This window comes from Epinephelus moara, chromosome 11 (genome assembly GCF_006386435.1).
Source record: "Epinephelus moara isolate mb chromosome 11, YSFRI_EMoa_1.0, whole genome shotgun sequence".
Classification (NCBI taxonomy): domain Eukaryota; kingdom Metazoa; phylum Chordata; class Actinopteri; order Perciformes; family Serranidae; genus Epinephelus; species Epinephelus moara.
The window spans coordinates 4182583-4201460 of record NC_065516.1 but is presented as its reverse complement, the minus strand read 5'-3'; the positions used below and the strand labels follow the sequence as shown (position 1 = coordinate 4201460).

General features: G+C 42.5%; 1 protein-coding gene across 1 annotated transcript in view; it reads right to left on the bottom strand.

The window, feature by feature from the left end:
• The window catches only part of LOC126397590 (NACHT, LRR and PYD domains-containing protein 12-like), a 26102-nt gene extending 8759 nt beyond the window's left edge, over nt 1–17343 (bottom strand). The window contains exons 1-5 of the mRNA XM_050056480.1: nt 17206–17343; nt 10221–10459; nt 8185–10075; nt 6142–6315; nt 2792–2968 (exon numbers count right to left, since the gene is read on the bottom strand). Coding sequence (XP_049912437.1) covers nt 2792–2968; nt 6142–6315; nt 8185–10075; nt 10221–10459; nt 17206–17333 — 2609 coding nt within the window. The 5' untranslated portion in view covers nt 17334–17343. The remainder of the gene's footprint in view (nt 1–2791; nt 2969–6141; nt 6316–8184; nt 10076–10220; nt 10460–17205) is intronic.
• Between the last annotated feature and the right edge of the window lie 1535 nt (nt 17344–18878).

The following is an 18878-nucleotide window of genomic DNA, read 5'->3' as shown; positions in this document are numbered from 1 at the left end:
ACCTCGTTGCTAGATAGACCTACTCCTGAAAAACTCGTGTCTGCGCAAGGCTTTTTGTCCTTACGAGGCCACCGTCATTTACCCAACGGGAGGGGTGAGCGAGTGAGCCCTGCAATCTAGAATTTGACCACTGATGTCACTGTTTTCAACCCATTTTACACACTGGCCCTTTAACACTGAGTGAGATGTTCCTGATGTGCTCAATGGTGCTTGATTTCTCCTCCACTTGGCCCTGATCCTGCACTGTCACTATAGGTGGCACCGAGGTACTTGTCAACCTCTTTCTGCGTGCAGGTAAGTCGGCAACTGCGCTCCTGTCGGAGGATTCTCTTGGCAAATCCGAAGGAATTTGCAATGAAATATGTACACTTCCGAGCTCTCTCCTTTTTCTGTGCCATTCAGCACAACGAAGTCTAATAGTTAATTTATTCATTATCCATAACCACTCTTACTGTTTAGGGCTGGGAGCTGGAGCCTACCCGAGCTGACAGTGGGTGAAATACACCCTAAACAGGTAGCCAGACTATCACAAAGCTGACACATAGAAACAGACAACCATTCACGCTCACATTCACACCTATGGCCAATTTAGAGTAACCAATTAACATGCATGTCTTTGGACTGTGGGGGAAGCTGGAGAACCCAGAGTAAACCCATGCTGACACGAGAAGAACATGCAAATTCCACACAGAATGGCCGCCAAGTTTAATCCCAGAGCCCTCCTGCTGCAAGGTGACAGTTCTAACCAATGCATCACCATGCCGTCCCTGAGACTTAACCCTCTAAGCGCCAAAGTCGCAAAATTGCGACAAGCAACATTGCTGAATAAAACAGATCATAGCTCCAAATATACTGCCAAATCGTGTTACTACTTTGTAGCCCTAGGTGGTGAACATGTGCAGCTTCAATCCTGATGTCATTTGTGGATGTGTTTCTATTCAAAAAGTTTGAGAAAAAAAGAGTTTAAAACAGGGGAGGGAGGGGCAGATCCCAGCGAGCAGAGTGAACATAGCGGGTGAACGGAGTTGGACAGAGCGGTGCGAGGGCCAGCAGATAGAGAGCAAAATACAGCAAAAACACACAAAATGCCTAAAGGACTTTTCAGTGTTGATGAAGTACTTAGTTACTTGCCGATTCTGATTCTGATGGGAAATATTTGCCCTCTGATGATGATCGGTAGCCGAGAGACAAAAGTGAAAGTGAAGGTGCATCTGTGCATCGTATGCATGACGGCCCACACAAAGCAGCACATGACATCGATAATAACCAGACTTTACCTCACCGTGGTCTGGGTGGCAGAAATTAGACAAGGAGGGGATGTGTTGGAGGCAGCAGGGGTGGTAAAAGCAGAGCTGTAAACAGTGATGATGATGGCTGGGTTTACTTGAGAAAAGAAGAAGGGGATCACTGGTGGATAAGGGACTGTTCAGTATCATGGAGACACGGATCTCACAAATGCTAAACCCAATGATTTCCTGTCTCTATTTTTAGATAATGATTTCTGGACCCTTATCACAAATGCAACCAACAGTTATGCTAATCAGTTCTTATCCAGAGAACAGATAAAACCAAAATCCAGACTCAATGACTGGTATGATGTTACTGTCCCTGAGATGAAAGCTTTCCTGTCACTTCATTTGTGCATGGGGCTTGCAGAAAAGTCTGAGACTGAGGACCACTGGGCATTTTGAGGATGAGATAACAAAAATAAAAAATAAAAATAAATTTTAAAAAATCAACTGTGTAAGTATGTTCAAAATTCAGTTTTACTAAGCGTTATATAATCAGATATGGCCGCTGCTGTTAGGATTGCACCTGGTTTTTCCTTTCCCTCTTCCCTTCCCCCCTCCTTTCTGTGTGAGTGTGAGCAGGTGAGGCAGGCTGCAGCAATCATCTCCACACCTGCAATCATTCAGCAATCTACCTGGAGTATTTGAGACCGGCTCTTCTCTGCAGTCGTCGCTAGTTCGTTGTCAACCTTCGTATGTTTGCATCTCCGGAACTTCAGCTGCTGACCTGCCTCACCTGCTGCTGTCTGTGCCCGCTGCAGTCCAGCCTCAAGCTGCATCCTCCTCAGCCTGCTCTGCTCCACTGCCTGCCCCACTCCTCTGACACCCAATCCTGGATCTCCCCCCCACCCTGCCTCAGTCCAGCTCCGTCCTCTCCCCTGTCCTGGTTATCTGTGGTATCAGCCAGTGAGTACTACCTGTCCATGTGGTCCAACAGCAGTGTTGCCGCCTTCAATGCAGAAGACCGGGGTTCAAAACCCACTCTGGACAACTAGTATAATTCTCTCGGTGGAGCAAATAAACCCTTTTTGAAGTGAGCTCTGTGGTTGTCTGCATTATTGAGTCCACCTGTCGTTCTTTAACTCAACAGCCGCCGCCTAGTGATGTCACAATATGCAAATTAGATACGTTAATTTACTCCCATCACAAACTTTGGGTCATGATGAATAGTTTTCTCATTTACAGTATGCCTTTATCTCTCACAACTTTCAAGCTACAGCCTTTTGAAATCTTTAAATGAAAATTGAATATTTTCTTAAATAAACTCCGGCGCCTAAAGGGTTAATATAGAGGTTCATTGTTAATTTTATTTATGGATTTACATTATTATTTATTTAAATAAAGTTGATGGGGAAAATAAGATGAAAATCAAGTACAGACTTTGGTAAAATGATACTCAGTATTGATCAGTATAATATCAGCCTTATGTCTGCAATGTAGTGTCACCACAACTTTCACATCATTTCAGTCTCAGCACAGAAGTAAAAAGAATGGTGTCTGACCTCAGAGTCTTCAGTCTGCAGTGTGGACTCTCCAGAAAATCACACAGCAGCTTCACTTCGGAATCCTGCAGCTTGCTGTTGTTACTCAATTCCAGCTCTATCAGATGGAAGGGGTTGGACTTCAGGGCTGAGGCCAGAGAAACACAGCTGAGCTCTGACAACCCGCAGTAACTCAATCTGAATAAAGAATAAATTACATACAAATATATAGATAAAAATCCATTTACAACCTAATCAGGTGTGTTCAGGTTTTAATGTGTACTTCAACATTACTATGTCCTAATCAATGAGCTTTTCACTAAAATGAGTAGTGACTTTGTCATTGTGTTGATGTGAATCATCATAATGCCAGCCTCCTACAGACATCATCCTAATGTTACCATAACATCCATACACCTATTCATGTCAACACTGATGCTGCTGATCTCAGTTAAGTCTATCATAAGAGGCTCAATTCAAATCAGACATAGTAAAGGTTGAAGGATGTTGGAGTTCTCGACAAGGTAGCTGGCATTCACTCTGGTACAAGGTATATATTCACAATAAAGCAAAAAAGCAAAAATAAACACACCAATCCCAACTAGTCACTATATACAAGTGTTGTCAACATTTGGCTGACAGCATAGACTACAAATGGGTTGGCTGGATCAAAGATAGCCTCAGACCAGGAGAGGTTCTGCCTGACTACATGTGATCAGTCAAGACAAAGGAACAACGCAAATGTGTAAAGTGGGAACTTTCAGTTCCCTTTTTTGAGTGTAATTATTTGAAAACCAAATTACAGTATATATATGTGATCTAGAGGTATAAATGGTTAGTAAAAGGATGTTTATTTGCATGCAAGAGTGTAAATCATGACCTAACTAACATCATATGGTTAGCTGCCAACTAACAAATAACCTGACATAAGGCATACATAACAATCACAACTATAATCCATTGAAAAACATTAAATTAATATATGTTACATACAGTGACAAATGTTAACAGGCTTGCTTAACCTTTATTGCTGTACTAATACAATGCCCAGTTGTTACATTACCAGTCCATGAAATGGAGGGAAGAGTTACTTTGTGGTACTGCATGGGCCAGCGATTCTGTCAAAGCAAAGCTGGAAAGACTTGTGGTTCCAGATGCATTTATTGCTGTGCTATGTTCCAGTGGTGCAGTTTGCTCTGTGTGTCCTTACAGTTAGCAGTTCAGTGCTAACTCTGTAGTGTGGCTGCGTGAGCAGGCCATGTTCAGATCAGAGAGTATTTTCTGCTGTGAGCATGCAGACAGGTAAGGAAAAGCAGGAGAAGGGTGTCACAGCTCCAGCTGCCCAAGAAGCCACCTCTCTGGAGGTGCCAAAAGTAAAAAAAATAATGAAGAGCAGAAAATTCTTCTTTTGTTAGCTTGGTGACATTACAAGGGGTCACATGTCAGAGTGGCTAATCATGTTTGAACTGGCAAGCTTCTCAAGAAGGTGTGAAGAAGCCTTTGTGAGAAACTGTGAAGGAATGATTTCATTTGGCCTTTCTTTTATCTGATGAACAAAGGAGAAACTCAATTTTTTTTTAAATTTGCTGAACTTTCTGATCTAAAGAGCTCTGTGTAAACGCCATGGGCTCTAGTTTCGCAGACCGGGCGAGGCGGGGGCGCAGCGCACCTGCGCTTCGCCAACTGGATGTGGCCAGGCGGATTTTGTAAGTTTGGCACACCGTGCGTGCTGGCGCAGCTACTCCTCTTTCCCAAGTCAGAAAGAGGGAGGAGAGAAGGCATGGAGTGGGTTTTACACACATCACACCAATCAAATGAGCCCCTCTCCTCGCCCTTAAATGCGTCGCACGAAGGCGTAATGAGAGTTTACTCAATTCGCCATGGCAGAAGAGAGCAGCAGCGTCAGAGGGCCAAACTTCTCCCAGGAGGAAACTGATGTTTTGCTCCGGGAGGTCCAAGCTCGCAGTGTCCAAATATACGGAACTGCGGGCAGACCTCCACGGGCTGATGATGCAAAGGTAAACTGGGAGGAGGTCACCACAATTGTAAATCAGTGTTGCGTTTCTCTCGTGCGCGCTCTCTCTTTCTCTCTCGCAGTCTCACGCCAGGGCCACACCGCCCGCGGAAGCGCCGCGAATAGCCTCGAAGCGCCCACACCGCCCGCGGAAGCGCCGCGAATAGCCTCGAAGCGCCAAGAAGTGAAGGCAGTTTCCTTTCAGCGCCCATGTTAACCGACTGTGTCATCTACACTGGCCGCGCCGTGCCGGGAAGCTCCGCGGCAGGCNCCATCTCAGCGCACCTCGGTCTGCCAAACTACCAAACTGAGCGCGCCTCGGGTTGCGCTGCTTGAAACTAGCTCTGCGCGGGGTTCGCCACCCTGCGCCACCCTGCGCCACCTGCGCTGCACCGGGAAACTAGAGCCCCATGTCTCATTTAGACACTAAATCAAGTGGGCCACTTCAAAAAATGACTGAACCCAAATGAAAGGAGGCTGGAGCACTCGATAAAATTGCAGAGCTTTTAATAAAGTGCAAACAAACTGACGTTTTGACGCTACTGCGTCTTCCTCAGAGTCATGGCAAGCCATGTCTCATTTGTCAAAGATAAACAGCATAAAAAGAGTATATTCTGTTCTTGCTCTAAATCACAAACACTATTTTAGTGACCAAGTTTGTTGCCGTCATCGAGAGGATTTGCCACTTCAATATCTGCTCACATTAACTGGGCTGACTGCTGTATTTTTTTTTTAATTCACTGGTAATGTTTTAGAAATATCACAGGTTTCAGCACGCAGTATATAAAGTAACAAAGCAGCGCTCAGAATAAGTTATTAAGACTTAGTTCTTTGACTCAGGCAATGCAGTAGTGTTGGCAGTATTGCGGGCTGCATATGTGATTGAAGAATGGAATTCAATGAAATCACACACATTGCAATTAAATGTGATGCTGGCAAATGATCTGCACATGTAATGGAAAAGTGCACTGCAAAATGCAGTGTATGAATAAAATTCTATTAAATGGAAATTATTTTAAGCAAAACATGCCACAAGACCTAGTAATGTTTTTTTTTGTTTTGTTTTCATCTGCTATCATCAGATCTTCAAAAACCTTTTACATAGCCCTCACAGGCTCTACAGCCCCATCAGTATTGACATCATCTTCATTGACTGATGGGCCAGTCCTCTCATGCATGTTATTCCTATGATTTTTCATTACGCTACCAAATATTCAGCCATTTGGAAAGACCGTAAACTTCAGAAAATGTGAAAATTCTTAAGATTTCTGCTCTGACCGAGACATCAAATTTTAATTCATACATTTGATTTGAATTGTACATGTAAAACTACATAAGCTACAGTCAGTGGACTGACCTCAGAGTCTCCAGTTTACAATTTGGATTCCCCAGTCCAGTAGATAGCTGGTTCACAGCTGAATCCTGCAATGTGTTGTAACTCAAGTCCAACTCTCTCAGATGGGAGGGGTTGGACTTCAAAGCTGAGGCCACAACTTCACAGTGAGTCTCTGAGATTCCACAGCGAGACAGTCTATCATGGCACAAAAATGAAAAGATATGTTATCAGTGTTTCCTGTAGGTTGAAATCAGGTATTACCTGTATGTCTTAATATATTAGCCTGTTAAGACCATCCTGATTATGTGAGCTTAACATTCTGTTTAACTCTCTGTATCAGTTTGGCATTACTGCTGCTCCAAACAATTCCAGCGGGCAGGAGCACTCACCTTGACAGACAAACTCCTTCAGCCAATCAGCCTAACAAAACACCAGGGAACTTCTTAACCACCAACGGAGCCAGTTGATAAATCAAGCTTTTGCCAAAACCAGTCAGCCCAATGGCAAAAATGTATTTTTCCTCTGAGAAACTCGACTTTGTTAGTGACTCTATTTTTGCAATAATTTTAACCTATTGCTGTGTTCACTCTGCTAACGTTTGTCATTTGTCATTGTGTTGTTGTGAATCATCATAATGTCAGCCTCCTACAGACATCATCCTAATGTTACCATAACAACACTGATTAATAATATGCTGCTGATCTCAGTCAAGTCTATCATAAGAGGCTCAATTCAAATCAGACATGCTGGACTGAAAGATCTCTCAGGCTGGAGAGAGATCTGATTAAATAAAGGTTGTATTTATAAACTACAATATTTGTATTTTCTGAAGAAAATGGGTGTGAGAGCTCGAAGCCGTTAGTTGGGGCTGATTCTGCTCCCAGCTGCAGCTGCTGCTTCAACAGCAATTTTTCAAATCTTTTAGCTCCACCTACAGGTGAAATTGAATTGCTTGCTTGTTGCTCTGGGAGCCACGATTACTGGGCCCACTCCATTTCAGTGCACCGGTGCACCACTTACCACGTAACTGCGAGGATTGGGAAAGCAATTTAAATGGCATGTAATCTGTCAGCAGACGGTAGCAACCATGTAATTGTCACCTGACAAAACAAACAACGGCCTACAGAGCTAAAGCCATGGTATCTTTCTTAGTTTGCAAATAATAACCTGCGTGGATAGTAATGTTCAAAGTATGATTTCCTGTAAGTCTGAATGACATTCATCAGTTTTCTTTTTTATCAGCCTCCCTTGACTTATTTGTGTTTGAATGAGCCATGTGGTCATGGTGACATATGCCACTCAAATATAGCAACATATCTGGCTGATCTGCCGGCTAAAATATCCGACAAATGGTTTGCAGACTTCACCTACTCGGCGCACAGCTGGCATACGCCAGTGGGGTAATGGTGTGGACCCAGAGTTTTATAAACAGCGGCCTGCATTTTACATCATCAACTACAACACAGTCCCCGATTGGCTGCTTACATTGTCACTGTGGTGCAGACCCCTGATTGGCCCAACTAGATTTCAGTTCTGGAAAGTGTTTGAAGCAGCAGCAATTTTTAGACTGATACAGAGAGCGAAACAGAGTGTTGAGCCCACGTCATCAGGATGGGCTTAGCAAGCTATTATTATATGAGATAACTTGCAAAACAGACTCATGTAACAATAACTTTACTGCATACAGTAATAACCATATAATAATACCATATATTGTGATAAAATGCTGCTATAATAAAACCTCAACCACAGTTTCTAAAGTCCTTGATTTATTTTTCCATCACCCAAAATAGGATAAACACAAAAAAAAACAGTAAAATCAAGAATTATTACAAATAAACAGAACTATGTTTAATAACTTGACAGTTATAAACACAACTAACTGAAATCAAAATGTTTTACTTCTGCACGATTTGAACCAGCTCAAGTACCCTTGTGATAAAAATAGAACCTACAAGTGTAACAGTATTTTAAGAATAATTAAAATTTTGTGGTGTGTGCATATTGGAAGACCTTAACCACTAATCTACACTGATTAATAATGTTAACCACATCTGGACTCACTGAGCCTTTCTGCAGTTCCTCACAGCTGGAATCAGTCTCAGTCGTCCCTCCTCTGTTGTGTTGTACTTATTCAGGTCCAACTCATCCAAAACCTCCTCTGACATCTGCAGCATGTAGGCCAGAGCTGAGCAGTGGATCTCAGAGAGTTTCTTCTCTGATCTGTTCTCTGACTTCAGGAACTCTTGGATCTCCTGATGAACTGAGTGGTCGTTCATCTCCAGCAGACAATGGAAGATGTTGATGCTTCTGTCAGGAGAGATCTTACCGCTGTTCATCTCCTTCAGGTTTTTGATGGCTCTTCTGATGCTTCTTGAACTGTTGTCTGTCTGACCCAGCAGACCTCCTAACAGTCTCTGGTTGGACTCCAGTGTCAGGCCATGAAGGAAGCGAACAAACAGGTCCAGGTGACCATTTTTACTTTCAAGTGATTTGGTCATTACCTTCCTTAAGAAGACGTCCAGGGATGAGTCAGTGTAATTCTTATAATCACAGTACTCATCTTCATCTGTTTCAAGATACTTAGCAATCTTCTTGAGAAAACACTGTGAGTTTGAATCTCTGTGTTTGTAGTTCCAGTCTTTCCCCAGGAAGTCCTCCAGTACCTCTGTCTTCCTGTTGGTGTAACAGTGGAACATGTAGACTGCAGCCAGAAACTCCTGAACGCTCAGATGAACAAAGCAGTAGACTGATTTCTGGAAGATCACACACTCTCTTTTGAAGATCTCTGTACAAACTCCTGAGTACACCAAGGCCTCTGTGACATCAAGACCACAGCGCTCCAGGTCTTCTTGGTAGAACATGATGTTTCCTTTCTCCAGATGTTCAAACGCCAGCCTCCCCAGCTTCAGAAGAACGTCCCTGTCAGCCTCCGTCAGCTCCTGTGGACTGGTCTCATGTCCCTCATCATACTTGTGCTTCTTCCTCTTTGTCTGAACCAGCAGGAAGTGTGAGTACAGGTCAGTCAGGGTCTTGGGCAGCTCTCCTCTCTGCTCTGTAGTCAACATGTGATCCAGAACTGTAGCAGTGATCCAGCAGAAGACTGGGATTAGACACATGATGTGGAGGCTCCTGGATGTCTTCATGTGTGAGATGATTCTGCTGGACCGCTCTTCATCACTGACTCTCCTCCTGAAGTACTCCTCCTTCTGGGCGTCAGTGAAGCCTCGTACTTCTGTTACCCTGTCAACACATGCAGGAGGGATCTGATTGGCTGCTGCAGGTCGGGAAGTTATCCAGACCAGAGCCGAGGGAAGCAGCTTCCCCTTGATGAGGTTTGTCAACAGCACGTTGATTGATGACTCCTGTGTGACATCAGACACAACCTCATTGTTGTGGAAATCCAATGAAAGTCTGCTTTCATCCAGGCCGTCAAAGATGAACAGAACTTTACAGACAGCGAGGTCCTCTGCCTTGACCTTCTGTAATGTTGGATGGAAAACATGGAGCAGCTTGAGAAGGCTGTACTGCTCATCTTTGATCAAGTTCAGCTCCCTGAACAAAAGCAGAATCACCAGACTGACATCTTGGTTTTCCAAACCCTCTGCCCAGTCCAGAGTGTACTTCAGCACTGTGAGGGTTTTTCCAACACCAGCAACGCCGTTCATCAGAACGACTCTGATGTGTTCCTGTTGGTCAGGTAAGGCTTTAAAGATTTTGTGGCATTTGATTGGAGTGTCATGGAGGGTCTTCATCTTGGAAACTGTCTCCAGCTGCCTCACCTCATGTTGGGTATTAACCTCTTCACTCTGTCCCTCTGTGATGTAGAGCTCAGTGTAGATCCTGTTGAGGAGGGTTCCACTTCCTGTTTCATCAGTTCCCTCAGTCACACATTCACATCTCCTCTTCAGAACGATCTTATGTTCATCTAAAACCTCCTGCAGACTTACATCTGCTGAAAGAGAAGAAAAGACTTGAGACAAAAGAAAACGATTTTGAGAATCTGGTAATTATTTTCATGACCAACATTAAGTAACACAAAACAATTGGATTTTTATAAAAATATGTCATGACATCATCAAACAGATGCACAGCCTTACCTTGTACAGCACTGGTCTTACTGGCTGTCTGCAGTCCAGCTCTTGTTCTGGATCTTTTTCCACACTGGGGACACGAGAAGTCTCCTGATGAAGCAGACTGGTCCCAGTATGAGGTGATGCACTGTCTGCAGAACCAGTGTCCACAGCTGGTAGAGACTGGATCCTTCAGGACGTCCTGACACAAAGAACAGCAGGAACTCTGCTCCTCCACAAAAACATGACACCTCTTCTTCTTCTCTCTGTGGAGGTGAACTCATTCTTCAATATATTATGCATATATTATATTACCATGGAGTTTGCATATCTTGCAAATCAAATAAAATCAAATGTATTTATATAGCACATTTAAAATCAAGTACACTTAACCAAAGTGCTGTATAAATTAAAAGAATGACATACAAATATATAGCAATATAACGTACACAAATATAAAACAGAATAACACTAGTAAGAACAATTACATATGTAAACAAATGATAAAATACTAAAATATTAAAACCACTATGAGCAAGCAAACGCCATTGAAAATATGTATGTCTTAAGATTTGTCTTAAAGGTGTCAGTGGAGGGGGAGCATTTGATTGAGAGTGGAAGGCTGTTCCAGAGCTTTGGAGCAGCTACCGCAAAGTCACAATCCCCCTCAGTCACCAGCCTCAGTCGTGGGACAGTTAAAAGACATTGTTCTGAAGATCTAAGAGGTGGGGAGCTGGGGCAGGGACAGAGACGTTCAGCAATATACTGGGATGCCAGCACATGGCTTTAAAAAATAAATAAAAGGACCTTAAAATCAATAACAATGAAAGGAGACATTGTGCTGGCAGAAAATGGAGCCTAGAGGAAGCATATACAGTGCAAATAAAATGGGCCCTAAGATAGAACATTGAGGTACACCACAGGTGATGTGGGCAGAAGAGGAGAGGCCATGAATCTTAACAGAGAAAGACCTGTCAGGTAAATAGGAGGCAAACCTCTTAAGGGGCAGTGCCCTGGATGCCAGCCACCACAGGTGTTGTGAACTTGTGGTTCAAAGTACTAAAATGGCTATTAGAAATAATTAATCATTATCAAAAAATAATGATTAATTATGTGAAATTATATGATTTTAATAACAATAAATAACCTTGTGGGGTACCATTCCCAAAAAGGGAAAATGATAGCCAATTAATCAACTCATAAAATACACTTAACTATCAATTTGCAACTATGATTGACAATTAAAATAATAACTGTAACCAGAATTACCATATTAATAGTAAGGACTGAAGAATTTTAGAGTTCTTGACATAGCAAAGGATAGCGATTCATTCACTTTTGTGCAATATTAAGCCCAGTTTAGACCAAAGATCTCTGACGAGATTAAACCGTTATGTTCCCGACCCACTTCTGTGGAGGTACCAGGAGAAAGAGACAGAGGAGTGGAGAGTTGCTCCTCTTGTTGGCTTGTTGATGTCAAAGGTCACATGACACAGTGACCAATGGTAGATGAAAAGTGAGCCCATGGGCAGGGCTTCATACTAAGGTGTGAAAAGTGAGGGAGCCTGGGAAATTGAGTTCAACTGGCATTTCATTTGTCTGATGAACAAAAGAAGGCCACAGCAGCCATTTTTGAAGAGGGCTGAATTTACAGTACATGTCCAGTTTAGAGTTTCACAAATGAACAAATCATCTGTGCAGTCCAATGATTTCAACAGAGGTTTCTGCAAAGACAGACATCTGTCTATGGTTGGTTGTGTGAGCAGTCTCTTTGAGCTCTCGCAAGGCTTTTCAGAGTTATTAACATCATCTAACAAGAGCAACTGCAGTCCAAAAGCTGAATTCAGACCACGTCCTGACAGGGGCTGGTAATATTCTGTTTTATTCAAACATTCAAACATTGCAGTTCATATACCTCACAGTGGAGTTTCATGAAGACCTCCTGGGTAATGTTCTGCTCCACTGTTAGACGGCTTTCAAAAGGCAGAAAGCTATCTCGTTTTTTTCCAGCATTTACATGACATCAAACGAGAGGCGACCCCCTGTTGATTTAAGCTTTGGTGTTTTGGTTGGACATGCTGTGTAATTCAGACAAACTCAATGTGGATCAGCAGGTAAAGCTGATGATTTAGTCTGAACTGGTACAAAGATGATTCATGTCTCAGCAAATTCAGTGTTTTTATTTATCCTTTCACTGCCAGAAGGAAATCCACATTAGCGGCAGAAGACTTGACATCTTAAAATAGATTCAACTATCTGAGGCTGACAGACTGAAAACATAGACCTTGCTAAAAACGACTTTCGTATCATTTAAAGGCATCAGAGGGGATATTCACTCAAACTGTAACAAATTACCACCTGTGGTGCAAAATTTTGGGTCTCAAATTTTTTTCACTTGAGCAAGACATTTCCTTAGACTACAGATTATGTTAATGAGCCGCAGTCCATTTTATTTGTATAAATTTCCACTAAAGATCTGATGATGAGTTGTTATGATACATGTTGCCCATGTATGGAAAGCAACTGGATGCCAAAGACAGTCATTTTAACTGCTGAACTTGGGGGATTTCTGGTCAAAGTTTTAAACTCCTCTGACAAGATTATTTCTATAAACAGATTAAAGTAATACAACAGGCCCACTTAGTAAGTATTACTGGCTGCTTCAAACATATCACTCTGTACTGGACCATTAAATGGACTGCAACAACCGTAAGGAAAAATAAGCAGGAGTGACTGAATAAAACAGCAAGGTAAAGTAGCGAGAAATTATTATACTGCTGCTCTTTTGTCTTGTGTTGTTGTTGTGTTGTTTGCTGAGTAAAGAGTGTTTTTTTAATTTGTGTTTCTCTCTCTATGACCCCCCCCATCTCTCACTGTTTCTGCTATAGTCTCTCTACCTTCTTGTGTCCAGAGAAACAGTACTGCAGATTTTAATACCATAATAGACCTTGCATTAGCTTTGTTTTCTTGTTGCCAACATGTAGTTTTAATTCATTTTAACAGCCAACATTGCGCACACTGTACACACCATGAAAAACACAAGTCCATGACTGTTTACATGCCACACCCCCTCCTCAGTACGTTCCTATTCTTCCTCTACGGATCATTCTGCAAGCATTGGCTCCCACAACCTCTCCCCCTACAGGCTCCAACTGCAACTGCCACTAACCACTACAGCCAGTTCCAGGTCAAATCCCAAACATTCTACAGTTCCCAACCCTTCACAATATGTTTCCACCGATTATGTCCTCCCTCCCACAAACATTCCCCTAATCATCACTGAAAGACCCTACTCAATCAAGCCTCACTTTGCTCACAGACATTCCCAGAATTTACAACCCATTACTATTTCTCAGTCCTCTCAAACCGTCCAAAAGCAACGTCATCTGAAACTGGCTCTATTCAACACACAATCTCTGAACAACAAAAGCCTCATCCTGAATGAATTAATCACCGACAACAACCTGGATTTTCTTTGCATCACTGAAACATGGCACAAACCCCTGGACTATTTTTCACTTCATCAGACCACGCCCACCAGATTCACATACACTGACAAACCTCGCCCTGAAGGCCGCGGAGGTGGTGTTGCTGCTGTTCATCGGAAGGACATCAAAATAACCACATCCATCCCAGCAGTTAACTCATTTGAACATCTTGTCTTCAAACTCTCTGGTCCGACTCCCCTTGTCTCTGCCATCATCTACCACCCCCCCTTCCTGTCTGATTTTTCTGGGGTTTTTTACCCAGGTCTGCGCCATTTCACCTTATGTTCTCCTCCTCTGCGATTTCAATCTCCACATTGATAATACTGTCTGCAAATCTGCCATTGAATTTCTGGATCTTTTACGTTGCTTCAACTTGACACAACATGTTAACTTCCCCACTCACTCACATGGACACATCCTGTCCTGGATCTGGTCTGCTCAACTGGTCTAACATTACACCACCTCTCCAGCATCAACTTCCATATCTCTGACTACCTGGCAATCACTATGGACATTAATATCCCCATCCCCACTCCTGAAGTAAAATGCACAATATCCTTTAGAAATCTCAAATCCATCACTCCCTCAGCTCTCCCAGCCTCACTCACCAGCATAATATCTACCTCCCCTCCCCCATTCTCTGATGACCCCACTGACCTTGTCCACTATTATAACACCACCCTCTCCTCCTGCCTAAATCAGTTGGCCCCCATCAAAACTAAAACCGTCTCCTTCACTCACTCTGCCCCCTGGTACACCCCTGAGCTCCACGCCATGAAATCTCGAAAGCATCAGCTGGAAAGACTCAACAAAAAGACCAGCCTAACAGTTCACCTTCAAGCCTACACAGACCACCTGCTACACTACAAGAACACCCTCAACACAGCCTGGTCCAACTACTACTCTCATCTCATACACTCTGGCTCCAACAACCCCAAAACTCTTTTCTCCACAATAAACAAACTTCTCAAACCCATCGACAACACCTCCACATCCTTCACAGTCGACAAGTGCAACTCATTCTTGTCATTCTTCCAAACAAAAATCAACACCATCTACAGCAACCTGACCACCTCCCCTCCCTTCCCGACCCCTCCACCTGCTCTTCCCCCCACCTCCGTCCCACCACTGTCACACTTCCCCCCACTGACTCCTCTGAACCTCACAAAAGCCACTACAGGTATGAGTAACTCTACATCAGTTCACGACCCAATCCTTTCCTCAATTGTTAAGTCCTGTCTCCCTTCTATCTCCCCACTCATCTCCAGAACTATCAATGCCTCCCTCAGCTCTGGCTCAGTCCCAGATCCTTTGAAACTCGCCACTGTCAACCCCATCCTCAAAAAACCCGGACTCAATCCCGACATCATGACCAACTTCCGGCTCATCTCCAACCTCCCCTTTCTGTCAAAAATCCTGGAGCGTGTTGTTGCCACTCACCTCAAAACCCACCTCACCGCCAATGACCTATTTGAGACATTTCAATCCAGATTCTGGTCACAACACAGCACTGAAACAGCTCTTCTCAAAGTCACCAATGACCTCCTCCTCTCCGCCGACTCTGGACACCTCAACATCCTCATCATGCTCGACCTCACTGCTTCGTTTGACACAATTAACCACTCCATCCTCCTCTCCTGTCTTAAAACCTGTTACAACATCACTGGCAAAGCTATCTCCTGGTTCAGATCATATCTCTCGAACAGACAGCAATTCATCCATATCAATAACTGCACCTCCTCTACCGCTCCTCTGTCCCAAGGCGTCCCCCAGGGTTCTGTGCTTGGTCCTCTCCTTTTCATCCTCTACATCCTCCCACTTGGTAACATCATCCGCCGATATGGCCTCCATTTCCACTGCTATGCCGACGACGTCCAGATCTACATCGCCACCAAATCCATCACTACAGCAATCTGCTCCACACTTGAAAATTGCCTCACTGAAATAAAATCCTGGATGCAAACTAACTTTCTACAAGTCAGCTGTGACAAATCAGACATGATCCTAATCGGCCCTAGTTCCCTTACTAAAACCATCTATAATTTCAGCCTTAATGTTACAAATTCAACACTTTCTCCATCTCCACATCTACGCAACCTCGGAGTCACTTCGACAGCAACCTTTCATTTGAACCGCACGTTAATCATATCACCAAAACCGCTTTCTTCCATCTAAAAAACATAGCTCGGCTCCACCCCTCATTTACCTTCTCCACTGCAGAAACTCTGATTCACGCATTCATAACATCCAGACTCGACTACTGCAATAGCATTCTGTATAGTTCATCTTCTAAAGTCCTCAACAAACTACAATACATCCAGAATTCTGCTACCCATCTCCTCACCCAGTCCCGCTCCCGCAACCATATCAGGCCAGTCCTCCAGAACCTCCACTGGCTCCCAATTCCTCAACGCATTCAGTTCAAAGTCCTTCTCCTCACCTTCAAAGCCCTCCATAACCAGGCCCCATCTTACCTCACTGACCTGTTGCACCATCACACCCCTTTCCGCAGTCTCCACTCCTCTGATGCAAATCTCCTTTCTCTACCACACAGGACAAAGCACAAAACCTGGGGGGACAAAGCCTTCTTCATTGCTGCCCCCTCCCTCTGGAATTCTCTCCCCAACACATCCGTAACCGTACAGACTTAAACTCCTTCAACTCTTTGGTCAAAACCCACCTGTTCAGACTTGCATTCCATCCCGATTCCTTCTCTTAACTGTGTTTTGCTGCTCTTATGTTGTTTTTATCTTGTTTTTTCTGTTTTTGTAAAGTGTCTTTGAGTGTTTTGAAAAGCGCTATACAAATAAAAGTATTATTATTATTATTATTACTATTATTATTATTATTATTATTATTATTGTTATTATTATTATTTTGTGCTCACCACAATGTAATTAGTTGTAAGACATCATGTCCATTTCACAGTTTTCTTCGAGACTGTGTTTAGTAAGATCAGCTGTCACTAATTAATGTTAATTCAATGAGAAACCTGATGGCAGGCCAAAATAAAAGTAAAGGTTGTCTGGTTAAAGCACAGCCAGTGTCTTTTCTCAGCCAAAGATCATTGGTAAAGAAAGAAGCTCCATTCTGTAACATCACTGTACAATCAGACTGGACTAAGTCTTACTGTAGTTCACTCGAGTCACACTCACAAAGAGTGGGACCTCTTTTTTCTAATGAGTGACATTCTTCCAGTTAAACTTTGATTCATATCATATCGATAATTTCAACAGATTAACTGTATAGTTTTGAATCGAGACCTTTAGTTTTTAGATCAAGTAGGTAGTTAAAATAAGGTGTGTCAGAATTTGTATCTACAGTTATTATTTCAGTGAGTCAGATTCATTTAAAAAAAAAAAAAAGAAGAAAAAGTTACAGGCTGCACCTTATACCCAACTTTAAAGATCTCAGCCTGGGGCCCAAAAAACTTGTTCAGGATAACCTTGGTGGTTGAATAAAAAAAAACAACTCATGTAATGATTAAAGAACAGTGCATCTTTACAGTAGAAACAGTCTCTCACTTTATGTCTGATGGTCCAGGTTCATTACTGAAGAATAAAGGAATGTCTTTGGACTGGTCGCTCTTCATAGACAGGCAGCCGGACACTAAAGACCCTGCTCTGTCCTCCTCTTCCTCCAAATCACTCATCTTCTCAAGTCTGACAGGTAAAGAAACAGAAGACATGCACACTGTAATCAAACCCAGTCAGTACTCCACTTTTTCAATTAGTAGCTTCTTATTTATTTGACCTTATTTTGTTAATCATTTTTTATTAGGTTTTCTTTGAAAGAACAGACAGAAGTGTCAACTGGACACAAAAACACATTTGAAGTGAACTAGAAACAAATCAAAAACTAGGAAAGGATCCTTTTTACAAAAAAAAACCCCAATATCTACCATATATTTATACGTTATATATACTGTATGTTCTTTATATGTTGCACAAATTGTTTTTAAATGTTTTGTTTCTTTTTGCTTGGGGTGTGCAAGATGTCATTTCGTTTTTGTGCTGCGCATAAAAAGGACAAATAAAGAAGTTCAGTTCAGTTCTTAACGTTTTATGACAACACAGCATCCAGTTGCTAATGGCTAACGTTAGCCTACTGTAGCGTAGCCTCTGAAACATTAACGTTATCCTCCTTGTGCGTTTCCACTTACTAGTAATGTTAACGACGCTACTATCTAACGTTAGCACTGTAACCTTATTCTAAAACTCATCAGTCATCACTGACTCCGGTTGAGTTTTAAAACTCCGGGGTTGCGTTTGACTGTCTTGGTTGTAACGTTACACTCGCGCTCCTCTTCCCTGTATCTAATGTTACCTTGCCAATGCCTACGTCTATCATAGACGTAATGAGGATGTAATGGAGGAGGGAGGAGTAGGCCTTTGGAGGGAGGTGGAGTTGCAGGAGGAGGGGGATGGGACTCTGGAGGGAGGCGGGAGTTGTGGATTTTTTCTAAGTGCTGTGTGAAATGCAAGAAAGGTACGAGTTGCTTTAATGTAAGTAGCTATCTAGCTAGTTTAAGACACTTTACTTTCTCACTTTCAGAGTTTCAGAATTATATTGTGTCAGGTGTCTAGACTACAGATGAATGCTAATGTGTGTCTATGGCTTGGCATTTCAATGTAAGATGTCATATATTATGTGAATGTTAGCTTACACTGGTGCTCAGTCAAGCAGTGAGACAATGGATTAATGTTAGCTGGTTGTAGAGATAACGTTACGTTTTGACATCAGTAAGTTATAGACAGTGGTGGAAGAAGTACTCAGATCCTTAAACAACACCACTAACAAGTAAAAGTCCTGCATTTAAAATCCTACCTTTGTGAAATATTGGAGAGTTTTACCTGTTTTGGCCGCAAACAGTTTTGACAGAGACAAATACACATCTTTTTCTTTTTTTTGTAAAGGCCCACAAGCCAAACAGTTTGGGGACCATTGGTTTAATCTTTAACAATAAAGAGTCGTTTATAAGATTACTGAAGTAATATAAAGGTGTCAGATAAATGTAGTGGAATAGAAAGTACAATATTTCCCTCAGAAATGTAGTGGAGCAGAAGTATAAAGTTACATAAAATGGAAACACCCAAAGTACAAGTACCTTAAAATTGTACTTTAGTACAATACTTTAGTAAATGTATTCAGTTACTTTCCACCATGGAATATCTATATTATTTCATTTTAATAGTCT